Here is a 23,579-nt window from a genome sequence, read left to right as displayed (position 1 = left end):
GCAGCTAAACTGAGATCTGGACACGTCTGACCTGGTATCAGAGTACCAGCGCGGGCCTCTCTGCCATGTGGCCTCTTGGAAAAACCCAGCTCGTACAAGCCAGAGAAAATGTTCACAAAAATATCCTACTGGATTTGCAAAAAGCCCCCATCAGGTACTAGAGGGCAGCTGCTCATCTCCTTTGACAGATGAGAGAAACAGAAGCTCAAGGAGACAAAAATGAATTGTAGAAGCTACAAGGTGCCAGAGCAGGGTCCAGAACCCAGATCTCAGACTCCGGAGCCCAGGGTGCTGGGCTTTGTCTACTACACAACACTGCCCTGAGAAAAGCCACCTTCAATTCAATAAATGCAGCATTGGTCAGAGGGGCCCTGGTCAGCAAAGGTGCAAATGTAAAATCTGCTGATCCCAAGGTTAGCTGACTCTGGACTTTGGCTATACGGTACCCGCAGACACTATCCGACCCTGCCTGGGGCCCTGTACCACAAGAGACCTCACCCAAGGCAGGTTCTGGGCCCACCCCGACACTGGGAGGTAGACAGGGGCTCTTGAGTTTTGGAGACCAGAGCTTTACACCATGTACATGACCAAAGGGGAAGTGGGGATTAACACAGAGCAGTACCCACCCTCACAGGCCTAAGACAAAAACCTGAAAATATTCTGAAAAGAGAGAGGGGGTGGCAGGTCCTTTGGGGGAGCAGGGTCTCAGATTGGTGCTTCTGTTCTCACAGAGCCAGAGTGAGTGGCTGACCTAAAGGCCAGCCACTGAACTATGCCAGCTCTGTGCCCACCACCCGGGGCCATGACCTGGAACACAGGGGACGTCAGCCATGCTGGCTGCAGAGCTGAGAGCAGGATACCCAGGCACGGTGGCACCTGTGAGTACTGGGGTCTGTTCAGGGCCTGTCACGAGACGCCTGTGGCTTCCAAGCCCACTGAGCCCACAGAGCCCACAGAGGGACTCAACTTCCTGCCCCTGCACCTCCAGCCCTTGGTCCTCATCCCAAACCCAGACAACCTCACATTGCATCATCAGTCAGCCCGCAACAGGGGCTCTTGTCCCTAAAGGCCCAGGGGTGACCACAAGCCTGCAGCTGCCTCAGTGCTGGCTGCTCCCCTGCTGAAGCCAGAGCTCAGGTGCAGCCAATGGAAGGGGCTGTCGGGACTATGGTCTTCCACCTAAAGGACAGCCCCAGAAGGGTAGCCACCCCAGGGTGAATGCAATAACAGAAAGCCCCTTTTCCTCCCTGCAGCTGCTTCCTGCAGTTGCCCCATCTCCCAGTTTGCACCGTCATCCGAGGCCTTGCCTCACCCACCTTTCTTGCCTCTCTCTTCAGTTAACATATTCAGGCTCCTCCTTCAAGATGCCACCCTCTCCCTCCCTCCATCCCTCGAGCTGCTGGAGCCTGGGGTCAGATAATCCACCAGCCACCCTAGCAATGCACAAGGTGAGCTTGCCAGCATCAGAGTTTAGAGGATAAAGCTTTCCCTGGGAGCCAGGACTCCTACAGTCCATGGTAAAACTTGACCAAGGCCAAGGAAGGTCTGAAGAAGCCTGCTTGGGTTTGGGGAGACTCAAGGAGGGCAGTCTCTTACAATGTCTGCACAGGTTCCTTCCTTCTGGTGGGGGTAAGGCGCCAGGAGGTGGGTCAATGTTGCTCCTGGTGGGCTGGGTCCCACTACTAAGTGAATGGGCTTCCCTGGTGGCTCAGACAGTAAAGAATCTGCCTGCAATGCAGGAGACCCAGGTTCAATCCCTGGGTCAGGAAGATCCCCTGGAGAAGGGAATGGCAACCCACTGCAGTATTCTTGCCTGGAGAATCCCGTGGACAGAGGACCCTGGAGGGCTACAGTCCATGGGATTGCAAAGAGTCAGATACGACTGAGCGACACACACACTTTAGGTGAAAAGAAGCAAGGATCTCTCTCCCCTCCCTAAAACAATGCCCCAGGCCTCACAATCTCAACTCTGCTTACCCAAACCCACTTCTCCTGCCAGGAAAACAAGTGTTCTCAGCACCAATTAAGGGGTGTGGGCTACATAAGCCTTTGCTTGGGGACCCATTTTAACTAGTCATGACACCACCTCCATAATAATTATCTGTGTGACCTGGGGCAAGTCAAACTCCTCTGTGGACCACAGTTTCCACATCAGTAAAATGGATGAATTGGACTCGTGTATCTTCAGGATGTGGGAGGGGAATCCTTCAGGGAGAAACAATCAAGGATCACCACTCCCCCCTTACCGCTCCCAGCCCTGCTTTCCACCATGGTCTAATGGAAAACCAAGGATGGGCCAGCCAGCACGCTCTAACTTACTGCCTCTCAGTCTTCCTCCTGACCCCACCCGACATGGGCACCTCCCCAGGGTTCTGTGGCCTGCCTGGTCTACCCCTTGAGTGCCACCAGCCAGGCCACACATCTGGCGTCAGCCTGGATTCCCCATGTGGGCCATCACCGTGTCCTTCCATGATCCATGCCCTGGCTACTTCCACAGTTCAGGCCACCAGCATCATCCTGACCTGGACAGTTCTTCTAACAGCCTGTCCCCCCTCAGGGCTGCAGGCTGACCTTTCTGCCTGACTCATCGGCTAGGGCACTGCCCAGCTCAGAGCCCACGGTGGATAAGCTCCACCCTCCTTTGGGAAGCAACCAAGGTCCCAGCCCAAGGTACCTGGCGTCACCTCAGGCTGTGACTTCCCCAGCCCCAAGCAGCCACACTCTGTGCACTTAAACCATGCGAGCCCCAGAACACAGCTGCATCACACAGGTCCGCGGCGCTCTCCTCTCCCTGGAGTGCCCTGCACCACACCAGTCACTCGAAAACTCCCACCTTGCCTTCATCTCTCAGCTTGGATGGCCCCTTCCTCTGAGGTCATCCCAGCCTTGGGGTGTGGGAAGACTAGGCCTTCTGCCTCCAAGGCACTTCCATCCATTCGTGCAGCCCCAGTCCTGCAGTGATGCCAGGGGTCCTCTTCCCATACTGGGAGCAACCTGAGAGCAGGCAGGTGTCTTTTTAGCTCTGGATCCCTAGCACCTAACGTGGTGGGCGCTGGGTCTGCTCAAACTATATTTTATGAAGGAAGCAAGAAAAGGAGAGGAACTGGAATACTGAAAGAAGAGAGGCCGAGGCTAACGGTGAGGGGTTTTACTTGATCCCCTCTGACCCTTCTCCAGGCTCTATGGAGCCTCAGCCCAGCCACAATGCCCCAGGCAGGCCCAGCGGTACTGGAAGGTCACAAACTGCCTGACCCATGATCTCACATTCCCCGGGTGGCTCTCCTTGTTCCCTGAGTTCTACTGGCAGTACAAGCCAGTGCTCACTTCGGTAGAAACAGCCTAGAAGCGGAGCAGCCAGGTGTGTCCCAGAACACTGAGGAACCACAGCCTTATCTGACCATCTTCCCTGGAGGCAGCAAGAGAGCAACCACCGGCCCCTAACCACAGGCTGCAGGCCTGTGCTAAAAACCACATACCTGGCTCCAGCCCAGCCGCTCCCGCATTAAGGCGGCAGGGAGATGAGCCCCTCCAGCTCGTTTGCATAAACCATTTATAGCAGCGCATTCAAAACCCACGCCATCCAAGAAGGAAAAAGCCCACTGCCACTGCCTGTGGCTCCCCAGTCTCCCTTTTCTTCTGTTTTCTACTTTCATGGCAGGAAGCTAAGCTCAGGAGAAATCTCTACCCTGGCTACCCCAGGCAGTGGAGGAGCTAAATTTTCCCTCCACATGGAAGGGGAGTGATGTGCAAACTCTCTCAGGTGTCAGGGACTTACAATCGGCAAAGTTATGAGCATCTGTGAGCTCATTCAGTCTTCTCTGTGACGCAGGAGGCAGTTCTTGTCAGGCTCCATTTTATAGATGAGGAAACTAAGGTTCAAAGAGGCTGATTTGCCCAAGCCACACAAAACTGCTAAGTGACTGGAGTGGACGTTGCGGCTGACTCCCCAGCATCTGTTCTGCTCCAAAACAACAGGGACTCTCCACCCTGGCTACACATTAGCATCACCTATGGGGAAGGCAATGGCACCCCACTCCAGTACGCTTGCCTGGAAAATCCCATGGATGGAGGAGCCTCGTAGGCTGCAGTCCATGGGGTTGCTAAGAGTCGGACATGACTGAGCGACTTCACTTTCACTTTTCACTTTCATGCATTGGAGAAGGAAATGGCAACCCACTCCAGTATTCTTGCCTGTAGAATCCCAGGGATGGGGGAGCCTGTCTGTGGGGTCGTACGGAGTTGGACACGACTGAAGCGACTTAGCAGCAGCAGCAGCATGGAGGTTATATTGGAGAAGGAAATGGCAACCCACTCCAGTGTTCTTGCCTAGAGAATCCCAGGGACGGGGGAACCTGATGGGCTGCCATCTATGGAGTCGCACATAGTCTGACACGACTGAAGCGACTTAGCAACAGCAGCAGCAGCATGGAGGTTATAAAGCTACTGATGCCCAGCTCCCAACTCCAGACCAATTAATATGGAAACTCTGAGGGTGGGACCCAGGCATGTGTGCTTCTAAAAGCTCTCCAGGTGGTTCTAATGTGTATCCAGAGTTGCAATTCACCAGTATAAACCAATCATAGCGGTTCTATTCCCCCTTGGGTCAAGTATGGCCAGGTGACCCACTTCTGGCCAATGAAGCATAGTAGGGAATCTACAAAGCCCCTCTGAGAAAGGTTTGCTGCTGCTGCTGCTGCTGCTGCTAAGTCGCTTCAGTCATGTCCGACTCCTAGTGACCCCATGGACTGCAGCCTACCAGGCTCCTCCGTCCATGGGATTTTCCAGGCAAGAGTACTGGAGTGGGGTGCCATTGCCTTCTCCAGAAAGGTTGGCTAGCTCCTTAGAAATACAAAGGGCCTCCCAGGTGGCATTAGTGGTAAAGAACCCACCTGCCAATGCAGGAGACATAAGAGGCGCAGGTTCGATCCCTCAGTCGGGAAGATCCCCTGGAGGAGGAGATGGCAACCCTCTCCAGTATTCTTGCTGAGAAAATCCCATGGACAGAGGAGCCTGGGGGACTACAGTCCAGGAGGTCGCAAAGAGTCGGACAGGACTGAAATGACTTAGCGTGCATTAAAGCAGAAACACAAGAGGGGTTGTTCTTCCTCCTCTAGACGTTGTTGGGTCTGACTATGATTTTGGGGCCTGCCATGGCCATGTCACTACCAGCCCCAAAGGAAGCCAACCCATGGGTGGCAGAGCAGAGAGATGGAAAGTGTGTCATCTTTCACCTCATCGTTGAGCCCAGACTCCACCAAGCCTGATATCCACCTCCTGTGGATGTCCACAGGAGGACATCCACTTCTTCCTCTCAGGGCCTCCTATGCCCTGAGATAGTACAGCCTGCTGCTCAGTGTTTAAGTCAGTCCAGGGCCACGTGTGTGATTTGCAAGCAGAACCCCAAGACAGGAGCAGTCACCTGCCCCATATCTCCCACCCACGTCATGCCCTCTTAGACCATTCCCTACAGGAGGCATAACTGAATGAGGGCCCCACCCCGGAGCTCTGAAATCCACTCCAGCCCTTGCTCCACGGCCTTGCCTCCAATAGCCACTCCCAGCCAATGACTACGTGGGGCAGAGAAAGTAAGGCAGGCCCATTCCTGGGGGACGTGGGACTCCTCTGACCAGTGACTATGGCTCGGTCTGAGGACGACCCAAGGGCCTTGAAGAACTTTCCCTAGACTTGCCCTGCAGCCTAAAATGTTTCTGCCAAACTTCCTTCCTCACCTCTCTTCCTTCATGCAGGCTCGCCAGCAGTGAGGTCTAATGGCTCGTCCAGGCTCTCCTCACTTTCTCCCTATTTTTCCTTATACAAGCATATCCTCTGATAATTTTAAAAATTATTTTTGCATGTTTACTCGCCTCTTGATGGTCACTGAATAACATCTGACCTGCCTAACAATGGAAATTCACCACTTCGTGCCTGGACCACCGTGAGAGTCTCCTAAGTGGGCATCCCGCCTTTGAGTCCCCTTCACCCATCCCCAATCCTTCGTGCACTAGCCATGCTGCCCCCCGACTGCCACCCAGAAACCTTCAATCACTTGGGAGTTCCCTGGTGGCCTCCCACCAGCGATATGGGGCTTTAACTGCCATGGGTCAGGTCTGAGATCCTGCAAGCTGCATAGTGCAGGCAAAAAACAAACAAAAAAACTTCAATCACTTCTCATTTCCTACACCATCAAGTTTAATTTCCTCTGCCTTTCTTTATAGGCAACTGCTGACTCAGACCTGCCCCACCACCCAATCCTATTGTTTCACTTACATGCCTGGAGGGCTGCCCCATGTGGAAGCAATGCTGGCTATTAGTAGAGCAGAAATGACTGACACAGCTCATTCCCAATGAACACTGAAGCTGCACAAGATCTGAGCACCAACTCTACCCATTTCCACAGACGTTTCTGGTGGCAAAGTCTCCCCCTTTTCTGTACCTGTCCCATCACTATGGAATATTAAACAAGAGAAATACATTTTACACACAAACAGTCCTCCATCAACAAGAAGCAAATTCAAAGACTGTTACAATAATGAAAATAATTACTATTCAAAATAATAACAATATGAGCAAGATGATGATAAAGCTGAATATGGTGTGATGATGAAGAAAACAGTAGTAGTGATAAAGTATGGAAAGCAGGAATAAAAAGTATTATAACAATATGATCACGATGATATAAATACATATTCAGTAGAAATGACTTCCCCTTGACCCACTGCCATATTAACCAAATTGCTTTAGCAACTGGATTTGGTTGCTAGTAACAAAAAAACAGAGATAACACAGATTTTTAAACACATAAGGTATTTCCTCTCACATAGAAGAAGTCTGCATGTATGCAGCCCAAGTCTAGTGTGGCAGCTCTGAAGTCATCAGGGACCAGGCTTCTTTTATCTTTCTACCCCACCATTCCACAAGACACTCCAAGGTTGCCTCCTGGTCCAAGTTAGCTGCTGAAGCTCCAGCCACCTTGTCCATTTTCCAGGTAGGAAGCAGAAGGAACACAGAAAACCAAAATCAAAGGAACTACACCAACTATCTGGGCCTCTTTAAAAATGCCTTACTCAAAGCCAGCCCAACAATTCTAATTTACATTCCATTGACCAGAATGTAGTCACATGGCTAAACCAAGATGTAAGGGAAGGTGGAACATTCCGTCTTTTCATTGGACACATTGCCACCCCAAATAAAAACAGGGTCTCAGCCACACTGATGAGCTCCATTCCCTCTGGAACACAGGACTGACACCACAGCACACAGACTTCAAAACTATTGGGGTGTCCCCTGGTGTCTCCGTGCACCTGCTGCTTCCTCAGCTGAACTGTATGCATAATACACGAAGTTGTTTATGAACTTGTTTATGACAGGTTGAGATGCTGGAAAACTATGTCATTTATTTAAATATTACATAAAACGTATCAAAAGTCTCTTTTAAGAGAATGAAAAGAGGGAATAAACAGAAAAGCCACAGGGAAAAAAATTATTACAAAGCACATATCTAATATAGCACCCAGAATACATAAGGGCTTCCCAGGTGGCACAGTGGTAAAGAATCCCCCTGCCAACTCAGGAGACACAAGAGACATGGGTTTGATCCCCGGGTTGGGAAGATCCCCTAGAGAAGGAAGAACGGCAACCCACTCCAGTATTCTTATGTGGAAAATTCCATTGACAGAGGAGCCTGGCAGGGGTCACAAAGAGTCGGACATGACTGAGCACAGACCTATACACAAATGTTCTTAGCATCTTTATTTGTAATAGCATAAAATTGAAAAGAACCCAAATGCCCATCATCAGATGAACAGATACACAAATTGTACACCTATAGCATGGAATATTACTAAGCAATAAAAAGGAACGAACTATGAATACACACCACAACATGGATGTATCTCAAAATAAGTATACTGAGTGATAGTAGCCAGAGGAAAAGTGGGTATATTCGATATCATTCCATTTACACAGAATTCTCAAAAAATGAAAACTAACCTTTAGTGACAGCAGATCAATGATTACTTGAATCTGGGGGTGAGGGGCAGAGAGAGAGGGTTTCTAAAGGCACAGGAAACTTTTCAGGGTGATGCAGATGTTCATGAACTTACAGGGCTAATGGATATATATGTATGTCAAAACACATAAAACTGTACTTTATTATATATGTAGTATACATACTGTGCATCTATTATACTTCAGTAAAGCTGATTCAGGCCCTGGTGGCAGCAATACAGCGGTGAGCAAGCCAGGCAGTAAAAGCAATCCCACTTCTGAGTATATATCCAAAGGAAATAAAATCACTCTCTCAAAGAGTTATCTGCATTCCCATGTTCACAGCAGCACTATTCACAATAGCCAAGACATGGAAACAGCCTGTCTATAGATGAGTCAGTAAAGGAAATGTTGTACATATATACAATGGAACATTATTTCACAATATCATATTTCTTTTTTAAGAATGTTGTCCCACCATTAGGGACAACATCGATGAACCTAGAGGACATTATGCTAAATAAAATAAGCTAGACAAAGACAAGTCCTGCATGAACTTATTTACATATGAAATCTTAGAAGTCAAACTCATACTTCAATTAAAAACAAATAGATTTTTAAAAAAATAAAAGGCAACTCCAAAAAAACAAGTCAACTCCAAAAAAACAAGTCAAACTCATTAAAGCAGAGAGTAGACTGGTGGCTGCTAGAGACTGAGGGATGGAGGAAATGAGGAGATGTTAGTCAAAAGGTATATTACTCTTATAATTTAATAAACTCTTTCTAAATCATCTGTTGTTGGTGATAGTGGTAGAGTTTCAAACGGTGACAAAAATGATGAGGGGACTCCTTTGGTCGCTCAGTGGTAAAGAGTCCGCCTGCCAGTGCAGGAGACTCAGGTTCGATACCTGATCCAGGAAGATCTCACACGCTGAGAAGCAACTATTGAGCCTGGCATCACAGCTCCTGAAACCCGTGTGCCCTAGAGCCCGTACTCCGCGGCAAGAGAGTAGCCCCAGGTCACCACAACTAGAGAAAAGCTCACACAGCATCAAAGACCCAGCACAGTCAATAAATAAATAAAATCATTTTAAAAATGAGGAGGATGCAATATGATGTCTGTGACAAGGGGATCCAAAACCACACACAGGTTCAGGAGGAGGATTTGGGGTCTTCCAGAGAAGTCTTTAAGGGGTTCCTTAATTCCTATGGAGGGGAACCCAACCCAGCCAGCCCCCAGAAGTATGAGAGATGCCATCATTGATTCAACCTACTCCCTCCTTCTTGAAACGCCCTGTGGGCAATTAGTGGAGAGGAGGCCACAGTGAGGTGTCCCCATGGAACTTAGCAATAAGCTTTCCCTGAACTGTAGTCTAAGAAAGTGGTTGGTCATAGGATCAGGGCATGCAAAGTTACCCGCCAAAACAAAATAGCCCCAGACGTGGTGGGACTTACAGGAGACATGACCACAGGCATTAACAAATCCAAAGCAAAGCCGTGTTCACTGGCCACCAAGGTGTCAGGGGAAAGGGGTGTCACCAAGGCAAACCGTGGTGGGGCCCATGGAGCACGGTCAGGGAGATGACGTCCTGCCAGGCTGGTCCAAGTGTTAGGTTCACCTGGCAGACATTTCTCTTAATGAAGTGGCCTGGGCAGGGTTCAGACTCCAAGGTCATTCAGTCCTCAGATTGGGGCCCCAGCTCTCTGTCAGGTGCCAGGTTCACCCAGCACTTCAGTGGCTTTCTGCAGGGGGGAAATGTGCCAATAGTCGACACAGTCTGTTTCTGTGAGAAGTGGTAAACTGACTTCTGATTTGATTCATGGGTTTTTGTGAACTTGATCAGATGAGTCAGGAGCCCCCAGCCCTACCAACTCAGGTAAGACACTTTGGAGATGGAAATTTGGGGCCCGTTCAAACCAAGAGTACTCGCCTGGGACTGACCCGTCTGTGTGGTCAGCAGCTGCCCTGCCCCATTGCTCACCATCTCCAAACTTCCAATAATAAACAAGAAATACTTCTTCCATACTGAGCTCTTACTAGGCACCAGGTCCTTAGCCACATTACCTACAGCTATGACTTCATTTAATTCACACCACAGCCCTGTGAGGTAGGAACTAGAATGCCTAGTAACTGACAAAGAAATCCATGTCTGGAAGATCAAGAGATGTGTCCAAAGTCAAGATCCAAGAGTCAAGATTTGACCCCAGACAAGTGTTTCACAACCAATGGTGTATGGATCCTTCACACCAGTGTGGCCTGATGTTCTTGTTTTAAGAAGCAGATCCTAGGCACCCACCCCCAGATTTACTAAACCAGGTTAACTGGAGGAGGTGAGGGATAGGAACCTGCAGATTTTCAAGCTTCCAGGCAATCTGTAGGCCAATTAAGGTCTGAGAACCACAGCGCTACGCCATATCACGACCTCTAAACTCTACCACCAGGACCTTGCTCGGCCTCTCCAGCCCTCTGCCCTTCCATTGCAGCCACAACCTCTCCCCTGAGTTTAAAGCTCACACATGGCCTTGCCAACCCAACGACTCACCCAGAATGCCTCAGGGCTTCTCTGACATCCCCAAACTCAACCCACCCTCTTCCCCTCCAACCCTCCCCTCCCGCTCGGTGTCCTGTGGGATCACCAGCCTTCCAGACACTTGAAAACCCCGGCACCATCTCCGATTCTTCCCTCTCCCTTACCCCCACCTCCATTCATGTACCAGTGCTGCCAGGCACACCTCCTAAGTGTGTCTCAAATGTGTCCCTTCCTCTCTTTCACCAAAACTGCACTTCAGTTTTTGGCATCTGTCCCACCCCCGCCAGACAGCTACACTCCCATCATAACTGGTCTCCCTGCTCCCACTGTGAAAGTGAAAAGTAAAAGTGAAGTCGCTCAGTCGTGTCTGACTCTTTGTGACCCCATGGACTGTAGCCTACCAGGCTCCTCCATCCATGGGATTCTCCAGGCAAGAATACTGGAGTGGGTTGCCATTTCCTTCTCCAGGAGATCTTCCCAACCCAGGGATTGAACCCAGGTCTCCTGCATTGTAGGCAGACGCTTTACCTTCTAAGCCACCAGGGAAGCTCTCACTGTATCCCTCTTAAATCCACCCTCCATGGACCAGCTAGAATGAGCTATCCAGAAAATGAATCTAAAACCTTTAATGGCTCCCACCACCCAGAGAACCCCCCGGCTTGTGTGGACACTGGTCCATCTATCATCTCCCTTTGCTTTTAATGCTGAGTTACTGTTTTACTAGGTGATGGTTTGCTCTTGGCAACGAGGTGATCTTTTGTAAATGAGTGCCTCACTAACCGCGTAGGAGCAGCTGTTCAATGTATCTTTATACACAGCCTTGGATACAAGCACTGGCATTACTGCTAAGAGAGCAGTGACTGGTATGCTCATAGTAAACAATGCAAGGTCTCCCGGCCCCGTTCCCCAGCGCCAGGGGCTTCCGCTTAGGATTTCTCAGGCCTGCGATTTCTAACACTTCTCTTTCCTCTTTCAAAGTCTCAGGAATTTCTACACTGGTTAGTGACAGCTTCCTAGGTCCCAGCTGTGTGGTCTGTGTAAGAAGAATAAGTGAATAAATGAGAAGCTATTTTAAAGGATGTTGAGTGGGGTGGGGAGGTTCCCTCTAGAAAGAATATCTAAACACACCCTTGGTGGTTTTCGAGGAGGGACCTGGGTCGAGCAAAGGAAGCAGGTCACAGAGTCCCAAGGCTGGCCTGAGTGCACTGTGCGGCTCAGAGGTCAGTGGCCCCCTTGCTCTGGTTACTGGGTACAGACCTTTTACATATCATCATCGAGTTCATGTCATTCTTGCAAAGATCCTCACTGCTCCTTCTAGAGCCCTGGGTTTTGAAATCTGTCCATACTTAGTAGCGCAGCTAATAAGTGTCAGAGTCAAGACTAGAATCCAAGTTCTGCCTCTAAAGCTCATGCTCTTGCAGAGAAATCTTAAAAAGACCACACCTTCTAGGGCAGAGGAGCCCTGCGCACAGGGAGGGATAGTAACCTGCCTAATGAGCTGGCTCCCACAGTCCAACACAGGCAAGGAACACCCCCCGACCTCTGTTCATCCAAGGCCCAACCTGCGAGATGCACAAAACACGGCTGAGTCTCCAGGACAGGTGGAGCCCAAAGTCACAGTGACAGCAGCAGAGTCGGGACCAGCACCCAGCTCTCCTGGACCCTCGGCCACCTCTCCCTTTTCTCCCACCAACCACTGCCTTTCTTCCCTGCCCCTGCCTCTTTGCTCAGCTGCTTCCCCAGAAGGCTGGGGAGACTCCCAGACCTCAGGCCACTTCAGCCAGATTCATGAGCCCCCACCCCACCATGCAGCCCCGCCCCCACCAGCTCCTAGACTCAGGGTGCCCTGGAGGAGCAGAGAGACCTGAGAGCCGGAGAACCAGGAGCCCCGCGTTCCAGACCTCCTCTGCTTCGATCTGCCCTGTGACTCTGAGTTGGTGCCCTCTCCTATACTAGCCTCAGTTTCTCCCTGTAACAGGGCAGGAATGGACACTATGATCCCAAACCTCTCCATCCCTGAAGCACCGAATGTGGTTAGCATCTTAGGGCCAAGTTCTGGGTCATGGGCACCCCGGTGACCTTTGGCGGGGCCACTCAGGCCACACCCTGGGGAGGGGGTGCGGCGGGGCCTCCCTAAGGCCCCACTGCCTCCCAGTAAAAAACAGTGAATTTCATTCCAAATAAGGGAACTGAGAGCACAGTTCCCAGCCACGGCCCAGTTCCGGCTGGTTTATGTTAACTGGACAAGACTAAACAGACCTTCACAGTTTCAGTATTAAGCACTAAAAATGAAAAAAAACGACTGTTTGTCTCTGGATCATGCGGTGAGGGAGAGGTCGGTGCTCCCCTAAGGCCCCCGACAGGCTTGGCAGACTTGGGGGTGCCAGCCTTCTGGAGGTGGAGGTGTCTGAGGAGGGGCCCTTGGGAGGAGAAGGGTTTCCACAGGCAGCGATGCGGGGCAGGCACTGGGGGAACAGCGCCGAGGGGCTGGGGTGGAGGGGAAAAGAGGCCCTTTGTGTCTGCAGCGGTGGGATTGTGGAGAGGGGGGCCAGACAATTGAACATGGAGAGAGGGAGAGAGAAAAGGAAATGCAGAGGAAGACTGATGCAGCCAGCCACCAGAAGACCCTGGGAGGCTCCTCTTACCCCAACCCCACCTGCCGGGGGTGGGTGACCAGGAGGCTAGGGGGAGGAGAGGGGCTCCACTTCCTGGATAATTCGGCCACCTGCTCCCAGCGGCCCCACCTGCCTCCCACAATGTGGACACCACAAACCTGAGATAAGAATTTAATTATTTACAAAACAGAGAAGCCTGAAGCTGGGCTGCCTTCCTGTTTTCCCACTGGCTCCCTCCAGATCCACAGGCCTTTTACCTAACTGGTCAGGGCCTGCCCCTGGACCCCTCCATTCCTGGGCCAGCTCCATTTACAAAGTGCTTTGCCATTGCAATCTGACAACCCCAGGGGGCTGGAAGGCATCACAGTTTCCATCTTAGAACCAGCACTCAGGGAGTGACAAGTACTGCTCAAGGTCTTTGGTCTGTGGACGGCAGAGCTGGTGGCACCCACAGCTTCTGAATCCTCCTTCAACTTGATAGTCAAGGACACTGAACACGCCGTCATTGGCCAGCTTGGCTTTACTGCCCAAACACAGATGGCTCTGTCTGCTCCATCTGCTACCTGCTCACCACCCGAGAGCTGGCCATCTTTATCCACACTTCCCACCATTCCGCAAAGCAAGTTGCTCCTCCTGGAAACCCTCCCAGACCCCACTCAGCCTAACTAACTACCCTCCTCTGCTGTCATCTGCCTCAGCCGCAGTGATCAGCACCATAAGCGCTATGAGGGCAGGACCATGTCTGTTCTGAGGCTAGCACAAGGCCTTGCGCCCAGGAGGCACTCAGAGAACACCTGTGCCATCAGGGAATGAACACACAAACCATCACTTCCATACTGCTCTCCCCTTCTCTTGCCCCAGGGCCTGGTGTGCAGAAATGTCATTTCAACAAAGAAAAGTGAGGCTGTAGCAGCCCTGAAGAGCCCATAGAAGAAAAGTTTGAATTCCCGAGAATCAGTCCATCCTTGCATTCACTTCAAAGTATCTTTCGGGGCTTCCCTGGTGGCCCAGTGGCTAAATCTCCACGCTCCCAATGCAGGGGATCCAGAGTTCAAACCCTGGTCAAGGAACTAGATTCCAGATGCTGCAACTAAAAGAACTCGCCTGCCACAGTGAAGATTGAAGACCCCGTGTGCCTCAACTAAGACGCAGTACAGCCAAATAAATACATGTGCTGTGCTTAGTCGCATCCGACTCTTTGTGACCCCATGGACTGTATGTGACCCCATGGACTGTAGCCCGCCAGGCTCCTCTGTCTGTGGGAATTATCCAGGCAAGAATACTGGAGTGGGTTGCCATGCCCTCCTCCAGGGGATCTTCCCAACCCAGGGTTGAGCCCAGGTCTCCCACATTGCAGGTGGATTCCTTACTGTCTGAACCACCAGGGAAGCAGAAGAATACTGGAGTGGGCATCCCTTCTCCAGGGGATCTTCCCAACCCAGGAATCTAACTGAGGTCTCCTGCATTGCAGGCAGATTCTTTACCAGCTGAGTTACCAGGGAAGCCCAATAAATAAACATTTTTTAAAATATATATCCATCAAGTGCCCACTGTGTGAGCCAGGCACTGGTGGCAGCGATACAGCGATACAGTGAGCAAGCCAGGGAGTAAAAGAAACTAACAAGTAAACAGGCCCTGATGGCCAGTGTGGCCAGTCTCATGAGGGAAACACAGGGCAGCACGGAGCGAGGACACCGAGGCCATCTGACTAGCCAGGGTGGTCTGAGAAGGCTTCCTGGTGGAAGTGATGTCTAAGCCAAGACCCAACAGTTGAGCCTAATGATGGCAACGAGAAGAAGTATTTATTATGCATTTATTACTCGTCTAGCTTTACCTCCAATAAAGAGCTGGGGTGTGGAGAAGAAGCGTGTGGCCTCAGGTGGCTCAGGCAGCAAAGATAAAGTCCAGTTCCAGAGCCTGGGCCTCAACCACCCTGTCTCCCTCTCCTCCCTCCTCACATCTGAGGTGTGACCACTGGCCTAGGTGCCCCCAGATGCCCCATGGGAACTTCAGAGACCTGCTGGACAGCACCAGAGTTCAATGTCTAGGTTGCGATTCTACAGCCCAGAAGGACCCCCAGGCCTCTCGGCCTTCCAGGCCCAGAGAGTGGGGCTGGAGGGTCCCTGCAGACCCAGACAGAGCCATCCCTACATCCCCAGGACAGACTTGGTGGTGGAGAAAACTCCCCCACCTTCTCAGGTTTCCTCAGGTTTCTGGGCCACCAGAAAGGGCTCCTTCCCAAATGAGAAGTTTTTCTGGAACATTAGAGAAACTACCCCAAGCTGGAAGCTCCCTGCTGACCCCACCCTGACTGCTCTGCATTATTCAGGGCTGGCCCTCTTTGGACAAAAAGGAAGAGGACCTCTAAGACCAGAAAGTCCGCCTGCCGTGGGGGTGGACGGGGGCGCTAGGAGGTCACCAGCAATGACTCTCTGCCTCCCAGCTGCCCTGCAAAGCACATGAGAGAAAGGCCCCTGATCACAGCGACAACACGTCTCCCCCGTCAGTCAGTCTGGATGGGAGCCGGCCTGTAGGGAGAGAAGCCGTGGGCCCAGCCCAGCCCTGCCCCCGCCTGCCAGAGCCACACTCCAAGCCCCGGGACCCAGATTTAACATATCTCACTCCATGTGCGCTCCCTGTCCCGGGGGCCCCTCAGCACAAGTTAAGATCTGATTGGCACTAATTGGACCAAGCTGACAGTGCCCAGGGCGGCTTGAGTACTGTCATCAGAGATTTGACTCACCAAGCAATGGCTGTCGGTGCCTATGGAGCCCACCATTAGTGTCATTTTGGGAGGATCAAGCAAGCTTGGATGGTGCTTTGTGAGTCAACACCACTGCCTGGCCGAGCTTGCAGCCAGAGACCTCGAGCTTATAAGTGATTTATTCTTGGTCTCATATCCAGGCAAGGGCTGGAATCCAGCTTCCTGATCATCAGTGTATTGGTCCATTCCTCTGCTTATGGTCCCAGAAAGTCTTCCCCAGAAGAAAAAGTGGGTTCTAGTTCTTCCTCTCCTCCCAGAGCACAAGACTTCCCATCTGATAATCAACCTCCAAGCCTAAAACTGGAACCTCAACCCAATCCTAGAATATGGAGCTCCCAAATGAACTCTTGGCCCCAAGACTCGATGCTCAACTGCAATCGTGAATTCTGGACCCCGAAGTGAAAACTCCTCCTAGGGATAAAATCCTCACCCCAGCGTGGAACTCAGACTCCCCAGACAGATGCACCAATACCTACCCCAAATCCTCCTTCATATATTGCAGCCTCATCTCCCAGATAGAACCTTGTACCCTGGGAATCAACCGTTAGCACCAGAGAGCAAAGCCCCACCATCTTCAGAACAAGCCCTAAATTTTAGGAAATTCTGTTCTCAAAACCAGTCCAGGCTCTTCTTATATTTTGTTTCCTTAACACAACCTCAACTTGGGGACCAGATGAGGGGAACCCAAGCTCCCTAAAATACTTTCCTTCACATTTTGTAGTAGGAGAACTAGAGGACTCTCACGCAATGGAAACCCCCGTTTCGAGGAAGGCTGCACTCTGATGCAGAAAGCTCCATGTAAGTGGCATCCTGGTTACTCACAGCCTCATCCCACCACTTCCTCCATCCTCTTGGCTCCACACTAGGGTCGGGATGTCTGGCTTGTCTCCTCAGCCCCAGAGGATCTGCCACGCCTGGCTCAGGAGAGCAGAAAGCCCCTGTGCATCTCTCAGGCACTGGCTAGGTTCTTTGCACCCCCAAAAGAGGGGTTTTCCTTATTCATTCTTGGTCTGTTCAGATTTTCTTTCATTGTGATTCAGTCTTGGTAAGTTGCATGTTTCTAGGAATTTCTTCTAGGTTATCCAACTTGTTGGCATATAATTGTTCACAGTAGATGAAAATATAAGAGGAAAGCCCCCTACAATTCTTTGGGTTTATGTGGTATCCATTACAATGTCTCCTCTTTCATTAATGATTTTATTTATTTGAGTCTTCTCTCTTTTTTCTTAGTCTAGTTAAAGACTTGTCCATTTTGCTTATCTGTTTAAAAAACAAAACAGTTTTGTTGATCTTTTCTACTGTCATTCTAGTCTTTATTTCATTTAATCCCTTCCTTCTACTAACTTTGGGCTTAATTTGTTTTTCTTTTTCTAATTCCCCGAGGTATAAAATTAGGTTATTTATTTGAAATCATTCTTTTTTTTTTCTTAATGTGAGTATTTATCACTATAAACTTCCCTGTTAGAACTGCTTGTGCTGCAACTCCTAACATTCCATTGGTTTGCTAGGTTTCCACTTTCACTTGTCTTGAGACTTTTAAAATTTCCCTTTTGACTGTTCAGGAAGCATGTTGTTTAATCATATTAGTGAATTTTCTCATTTTCCTCCTATAATTGATTTCTAGTTTCATATCATTGTGGTCAGAAAAAATACTCAATGAAATTCCAACCTTCTTTCAATACGGTAAGACTTGTTTTGTGGCTAACCTGGAGAACTGCTAAAGCATTCTTTTTTTTTTTTTTTTTGCTAAAGCATTCTTGAGCAAGAACAGAGGCATCACACTTCCTTTCTTTTTTTATGACAATTTTTTCTAAGACAAATTGCAAATTAAACTAAAAAGCTATAAGTATCAAAACAATACTCTGTTAACATAAAAAAATAGACAGCATAGAAATAAACCCACACATACACTGTCCACTAATTTTCAACAAAGATGCCAAGGATATACAATGGGGAAAGGATAGTTTCTTCAATAAAAGGTGCTAGGAAAACTGGATATCCACATGCAAAAAAAGTAAATGGACCCCCATCTCATAGCAGGTACAGAAATCAACTCAAAATGAATTAAAGATCTAAATGTAAGACCTAAAATCACAAAAATCCTGGAAGAAAACATAAGAGTTAAGCTTCTTGGCACTGATCTTGGCAACGATTTTGGGGGGTTGACACTCAAAGCAGAGGCAACAAAAGAAAGTATAAACAAGTGAGACCACCTCGAATTAAAAAGGTTTTGCATGCAAGGTAAAAAATAAAATGAAAAGGCACTCTGTGGAATGGGAGAAAATATTTGCAAGCTATATATCTGATAAAGGGCTAATTTCCAAAAATACATAAGAAACTCTTACAACTCAATAGCAAAAATAATAATAATACCAACTCGATCAAAAAACAGGCAAGGGACCCGAATAGTCATTTTTCCAAAGAAAACATACAAATGGCCAGCAGGTACATGATAATGTGCTCAACATCACTAATCATGAGGGAAATGCAAATCAGAACCACAGTGAGGATCAGAACGTGGTAAAGAACCTCCTGCCAGTGCAGCAGATATGGGTTCGCTCCCTGATCCAGGAAGACCCACTATGCCATGCAGCAGCTAAGCCCGTGGGCCACAACTATTGAGCCTGTGCTCTAGAAGCCCGGGAGCCACAACTACTGCAACCCACGTGCCCTAGAACCCATGCTCTGCAACAAGAGAAACCACCACAGTGAGAAGCCCGCACACCACAACTGGAGCGTAGCCCCCACTCGCCACAATCAGACCACAAGTCAACAAAGCCCCAGCAGAGCCGAAAATAAATAAATAAAATGATTGTAAAAGACACAATGAGGTAACATCTCACCCCTGTTAGGATGTCTACTATTAAAAAGACAAGAGAAAACAAATACTGACGAGGATGTGGAGCAAAGGGAGCCCTTGTACACTGCTGGTGGTGTAAACTGGGCAGAGCCGTTTTGGAAAACAGTGTAGAGGTCTCCCAAAAAATTAAAAGTAGACTACATATGACCCAGCAGCCCCACTTCCGAGTGTATATCCAACGGAAACGAAATCACTTTCTTGAGGAGCTAATTTATACACCCAAGGTCATTGCCACATTATCCACGATAGCCAAGATATGGTAACAACCAAAGTGTCTACTGATGGATGAATGGATAAAGAAAACATAGTGTGTGTGTGTATATATATATATATACGTATACACAGATATGTCTGTTTGCATGTATATAAATGGAATATTATTCAGCCATAAAAAGAAGGAAATCTTGCCATTTAGGGCAACATGGAGGAACATGGAGAGCCTAATACTAAGTGAAGTAAGCCACAGAAAAGATAAAGAAAAATAAATACCATATAATATACTCATTGGAAAAGACCCTGATGCTGGGAAAGACTGAAGGCAGGAGGAGAAGGAGACGACAGAGGATGAGATGGTTGGATGGCATCACTGACTCAATGGACTTGAGTTTGAGCAAGTTCTGGGAGTTAGTGACGGATAGGGAAGCCTGGCGTGCTGCAGTCCATGGGGTCACAAAGAGTTAGATATGACTGAGCAACTGAACTGAACTGAATATCACTTATATGTGGATCTAAAAAAGGAGGGGTTGAACTGAAAGAAACAGAGAGTATAATAGTGGTTGCCAAGGGCTGGGAGGTGGAGTAAATGGAAATGTTGGTTAAAAATACAAACTTCAGTTACAAGGTAAGTTCTGAGTACCTAAGGCACAGCATGCTGACTATGGTTCCTAATACTTGTATACTTGAAATTTGCTAAGAGTAGATCTTAAGTGTTACCAAACAAACAAAAAAAAGTAACTATGTGAGAAGATGGATGTGTTAATTAACTTGATTGCAGGAATGATTTCATAATATATACATACACCTATCACCACACAGTACACTCTAAGTGCATTACAATTTTATTTACCAATTATACTACAACGAAGCAGGGTTGGGGGAGGAGGCTGTTTCCTGCCATCAAGAGGAGTCAGGAGTCAAGGACAGAATCTGTTGCCTCCATCAGGACAGGCACTCCCTCGAGTCCGAGCTCTGTCTTTGCACCAGGAAGCTAAAGGAAAGTGCAGGGTCTCCAGGCAGGAAGAGGTCCTCGCTGGGCCTGCTGGGGTCAGGACGAGGTTCTTCACGAACTCCAGTCTAGCCTGAGAGCCAGGGTCAAGAACGGATATTAACCTAACGCTGATTCTGGACCTATGAAGAGGCCTAGAAAGAGGCTGGAACAGGACTCAGAAGTACAGATTTGGGGGACTTCTCTGGTGCTCCAGTGGTTAGGAATCCGCCTTCTAACAGTAGAGGATGCAGGTTCGAACCCTAGTCAAGGAACTAAGACCCCACATGCTTCGGGGCAACTGAGCCCATACGCCGCAAACACTAAACCTATGCACTCTGAAGCCTGCGTGCCACAATAAAAGATTCCGCAAGCGAACAACACAGCCAAATAAATAAATATTTTAAAAAAAAGTACAGCCTTTGATAATCCTGTGACAATCTGCACCTCAGTTTCTCCTGTGTAAAGTGGGGCTATGAATTCTGGTCATGGGACCCCAATGAGAAATCAGAGGAAGAAGTAGGAGGGAATGGTTTGAGGCTGTTCAGATGCAAGGTTCACAGCCCTGTGAAGTCTCCAAGCTCAGGGCAGAGACAAAGAGCTTTTTTTCTCTCCTCTCTTCCCCTTTCCCACCTGCTGCCTCATTTCTCAGCCATTTTTCCGCATTCTCTTTTACTCTATGATCATCCATCCAGACCTTTGTGCTTTCCCTTCCCTTCACAGTTTAATAATTTAATAAGTACGGAGCCTCAGGGTGAGGGTCTGGGGCTTTGATCTCAATTCTGGGAAAACAAGAGTAGCCTTGGCCTGTCTGGGCTGATTTATGGCCACCTTTTATGGTTTGTGTGTATATGCTGGGGGAACTGGCCCCCACGGAGAGTGAGGAGCCACCTGAGAAAGCCTGGCCAGGTTGGGACTGAAAGCCACGGCAGAAGCCAGAGGCACATCACAGCACAGGTGCCAGGGCCCCGCCTCCACCCACCTGGGAGCCACCTGTGACAGACAGAGGGGGCATTAACTATTGATGGTGTCCCAGCGGGTAGGGATGGAGCCAAGAGCTCAGAGCCAGCTCTGTCCTGCTCTCTCCTCTTGGCTCTAAGGTCTCAAGGCCTTGGGTAGGACACAGCTTGCAAGGGAAAACTCAAACATCAGCATGCTCACCCCTGACTTCCCAAGATGCCCCCTCCCCATGCACAGCCAAGCTCTTTCAAGCTGAGCCACCTGTATGCCTCACTGACCACTGCCTCAGAGGTCAGAATCCTCCAACACATATCCATACAGGTGGCACCTCTCCAAATCTTCAAGTCGACCTTCTAAAGTGTCTCCCAAATCAATCTGCTTGCCTGGCTGCTCACAGCCCTGCCCTGGGAAAAGCCACACCTCTCCTCCCCTGGAGAACAGGAACCTTCAGCCTCGTCCTCCCCTGCCCCTCTCTTTTGCCCCAGAGCCTTCCAAAGCATCTACAAGATCTTATCACTCTTCTGCTCAGTGTGTGCTCAGCTGCTCAGTTGTGTCCGACTCTTGGTGACCCCAGCCACTCAGTCATGTCTGACTCTTTGTGACGCCTGTAGCTCCTCTGTCCATGGAATTTTCCAGGCAAGAATACTGGAGCAGGTTGCCATTTCCTACTCCAGGGGATCTTCCCCACCCAGAGATCAAACCTGAGTCTCTTGCGTCTCCTGCATTGGCAGGGGGATTCTTTACCGCTAGTGCCACCTGGGAAGCCTTCTCTTCTTTCAATAGCTGCCCTCAGGATGGTACACATCACAGTTGCCACAAGCATTCGTCCCCCTCAGGTGTCCCTCTGGAATTAACTTCTGCCATCCAGAAGAGGTCATCCAGCAAGGTCAGAGACTTAAGACCTCATTAGCACCTGGTCCATCCAGGTGTCTGACCTTGGACAAGTCACTTCTTCTCTCCAGGTCTGAGAACTCTAGACCTGGGCTGAGAAAGGAGCTAAGACATAACGACCTCTAGGGTCTACTTGGGTTCTGATGTTAGAAGTTAGTGGCCATGCCTCTTCCACCACCCCCATGCACATACCTGACCAGCTTCAGGGAAAATGTATTCTAAGGACATTTGCTGGTAAGATCAGGGTTTAGAAAGGAAAGCAAAGCAAAGCAACCGCAGAGAAGAAGGGCTCCTGGCCCCTTCTGCCACTGCTGTCAGAACCGGATGAGCGATTCATAGGCCACGGGCATCTCAAGGGCGGAGATGACATCCAGTGCCCCCCTCCCTATTCTTCACGCCCAGCACCAGGCCCAGCACAGAGGGCATCAACACATGAAATGAATCAGCTGGAGCATCCTCACAGTTGCATTCAACTCTGATAAGGGCAAAGTGTCTCCTCTCCTCGCTCTCAAGGGTACCCGGACACCCCCACCTAGACACACCCACAGCCCCATTCCCTGGAGAAGGTCAGCCTTTCAGTAGATGCCAGGCAGAGGCTGGGGGTCAGCCAAGGGGAAAGACGAAGATGAAAGCCAGGAGCATGTGGAAGTGCCACCACCCTCATCGAAGGACAGAAACCTCCCTGGCAATGTTCTCCCTTTCCTGCCCCCACCTAACCTCTGGAGCAGCCAGCATGGCATGACGGGGCAACAGAGGCAAAGAATGCTATCTGCAAAAGCCAGTAGACATACTTCCCTCCCCTCTCAATCATCCCAAGAGGGTTCTCTCTCCTCCTCCTGCCCCGCCCCCACACAGACAGCCTGTGGGACCAGCAACTTGCTTCCACAGGTAGAGAGGCAAGGGAGCAGCCATTCAGTGATTTTCTGCAGGAAGTTCCATGGCCTGGAGGGCTGGGATGACACCAGCCAGGACTTAGCCCTCCCCAGTGGCTCAGTCGTAAAGAATCCACCTGCAGTGCGGGAGACCCAGGTTCGATCCCTGGGTCGGAAGATTCCCTGGAGGAGGGCATGGCAACCCACTCCAGTGTTTCTGCCTGGAGAATCTCATGGACAGAGGCTATAGCCCCTAGGGTAGCAAAGAGTGGGACACAACTGAAGTGACTTAGCACACACATACTCAGAGCCAGCTCTGTCCTCAACACGGGCTTGTGTCAGACCCCTTCCAGGAGCGCCCTTCTCTGTGCCCCACACCCAGCTCAGTATCCTCAACTGGGGTGGCACTGTCTTCTCTGGATGGCTTTTTTATGTTTTGCCACCCCTCGCAGCTTGCGGGATTTCAGTTCCCTGACCAGGGACTGAACTCAGGCTCTCGGCAGTGACAGCACAGGGTCCTAACCACTGAACCACCAGGGAGCTCCCCTACTGGGGTGCTTTTTAAAATATTGGAGAGTTGTTTTTTTAATGACACAGGTGACCAGTGACATTTAATGGGCAGGGGTCACGGATGCTAAATGAATAGTTCCACACCCAACATGGCAGGAGCAGCCCTGCCCCCAGGAACACAAAGCCAACCCCTACTCATTTTCAGATCACTTCCCTGGTCATTTCACTACCCAGACCCCCAAGACCAGGTCACGTTCCCCCAAGTTCCCAGTCTTCTCTCTCACAGTCCTTATCCAAATATTAGTGCTTGTGTAAGAAACTGATGGTGAAGGATAGGGAGGCCTGGCGTGCTGCAGTCCATGGCGTCGCCAAGAGTCGGACATGAC

The 23,579-nt window shown here is 49.8% G+C and overlaps 1 protein-coding gene across 3 annotated transcripts in view; it reads right to left on the bottom strand.

Annotated features, from left to right (window-relative positions):
- NEURL1 (neuralized E3 ubiquitin protein ligase 1) overlaps positions 1 to 23,579 on the bottom strand; it is a 72,568-nt gene that overhangs the window by 39,496 nt on the left and 9,493 nt on the right. Inside the window, exon 1 of one of the 3 annotated variants that reach the window (XM_086377603.1) lies at positions 3,776 to 4,064. The exons of 1 other annotated variant lie outside the window; for it this stretch is intronic. Coding sequence is in view for 1 of the 2 variants with exons in the window: in XM_086377599.1 (XP_086233725.1) it covers positions 3,477 to 3,564 (88 nt within the window). In the remaining variant the exon portion in view is untranslated. Of the gene's footprint in view, positions 1 to 3,476; positions 3,602 to 3,775; positions 4,065 to 23,579 lie in introns of those variants that run through there. One more of the 3 variants, XM_086377599.1, reaches the window with a different exon arrangement.

This window comes from Bos grunniens, chromosome 26 (assembly GCF_055505025.1).
Source record: "Bos grunniens cultivar Pamir isolate PY7600 chromosome 26, Bosgru_T2T1.0, whole genome shotgun sequence".
Lineage (NCBI taxonomy): Eukaryota > Metazoa > Chordata > Mammalia > Artiodactyla > Bovidae > Bos > Bos grunniens.
This window is presented reverse-complemented; position numbering and strand designations above follow the sequence as displayed.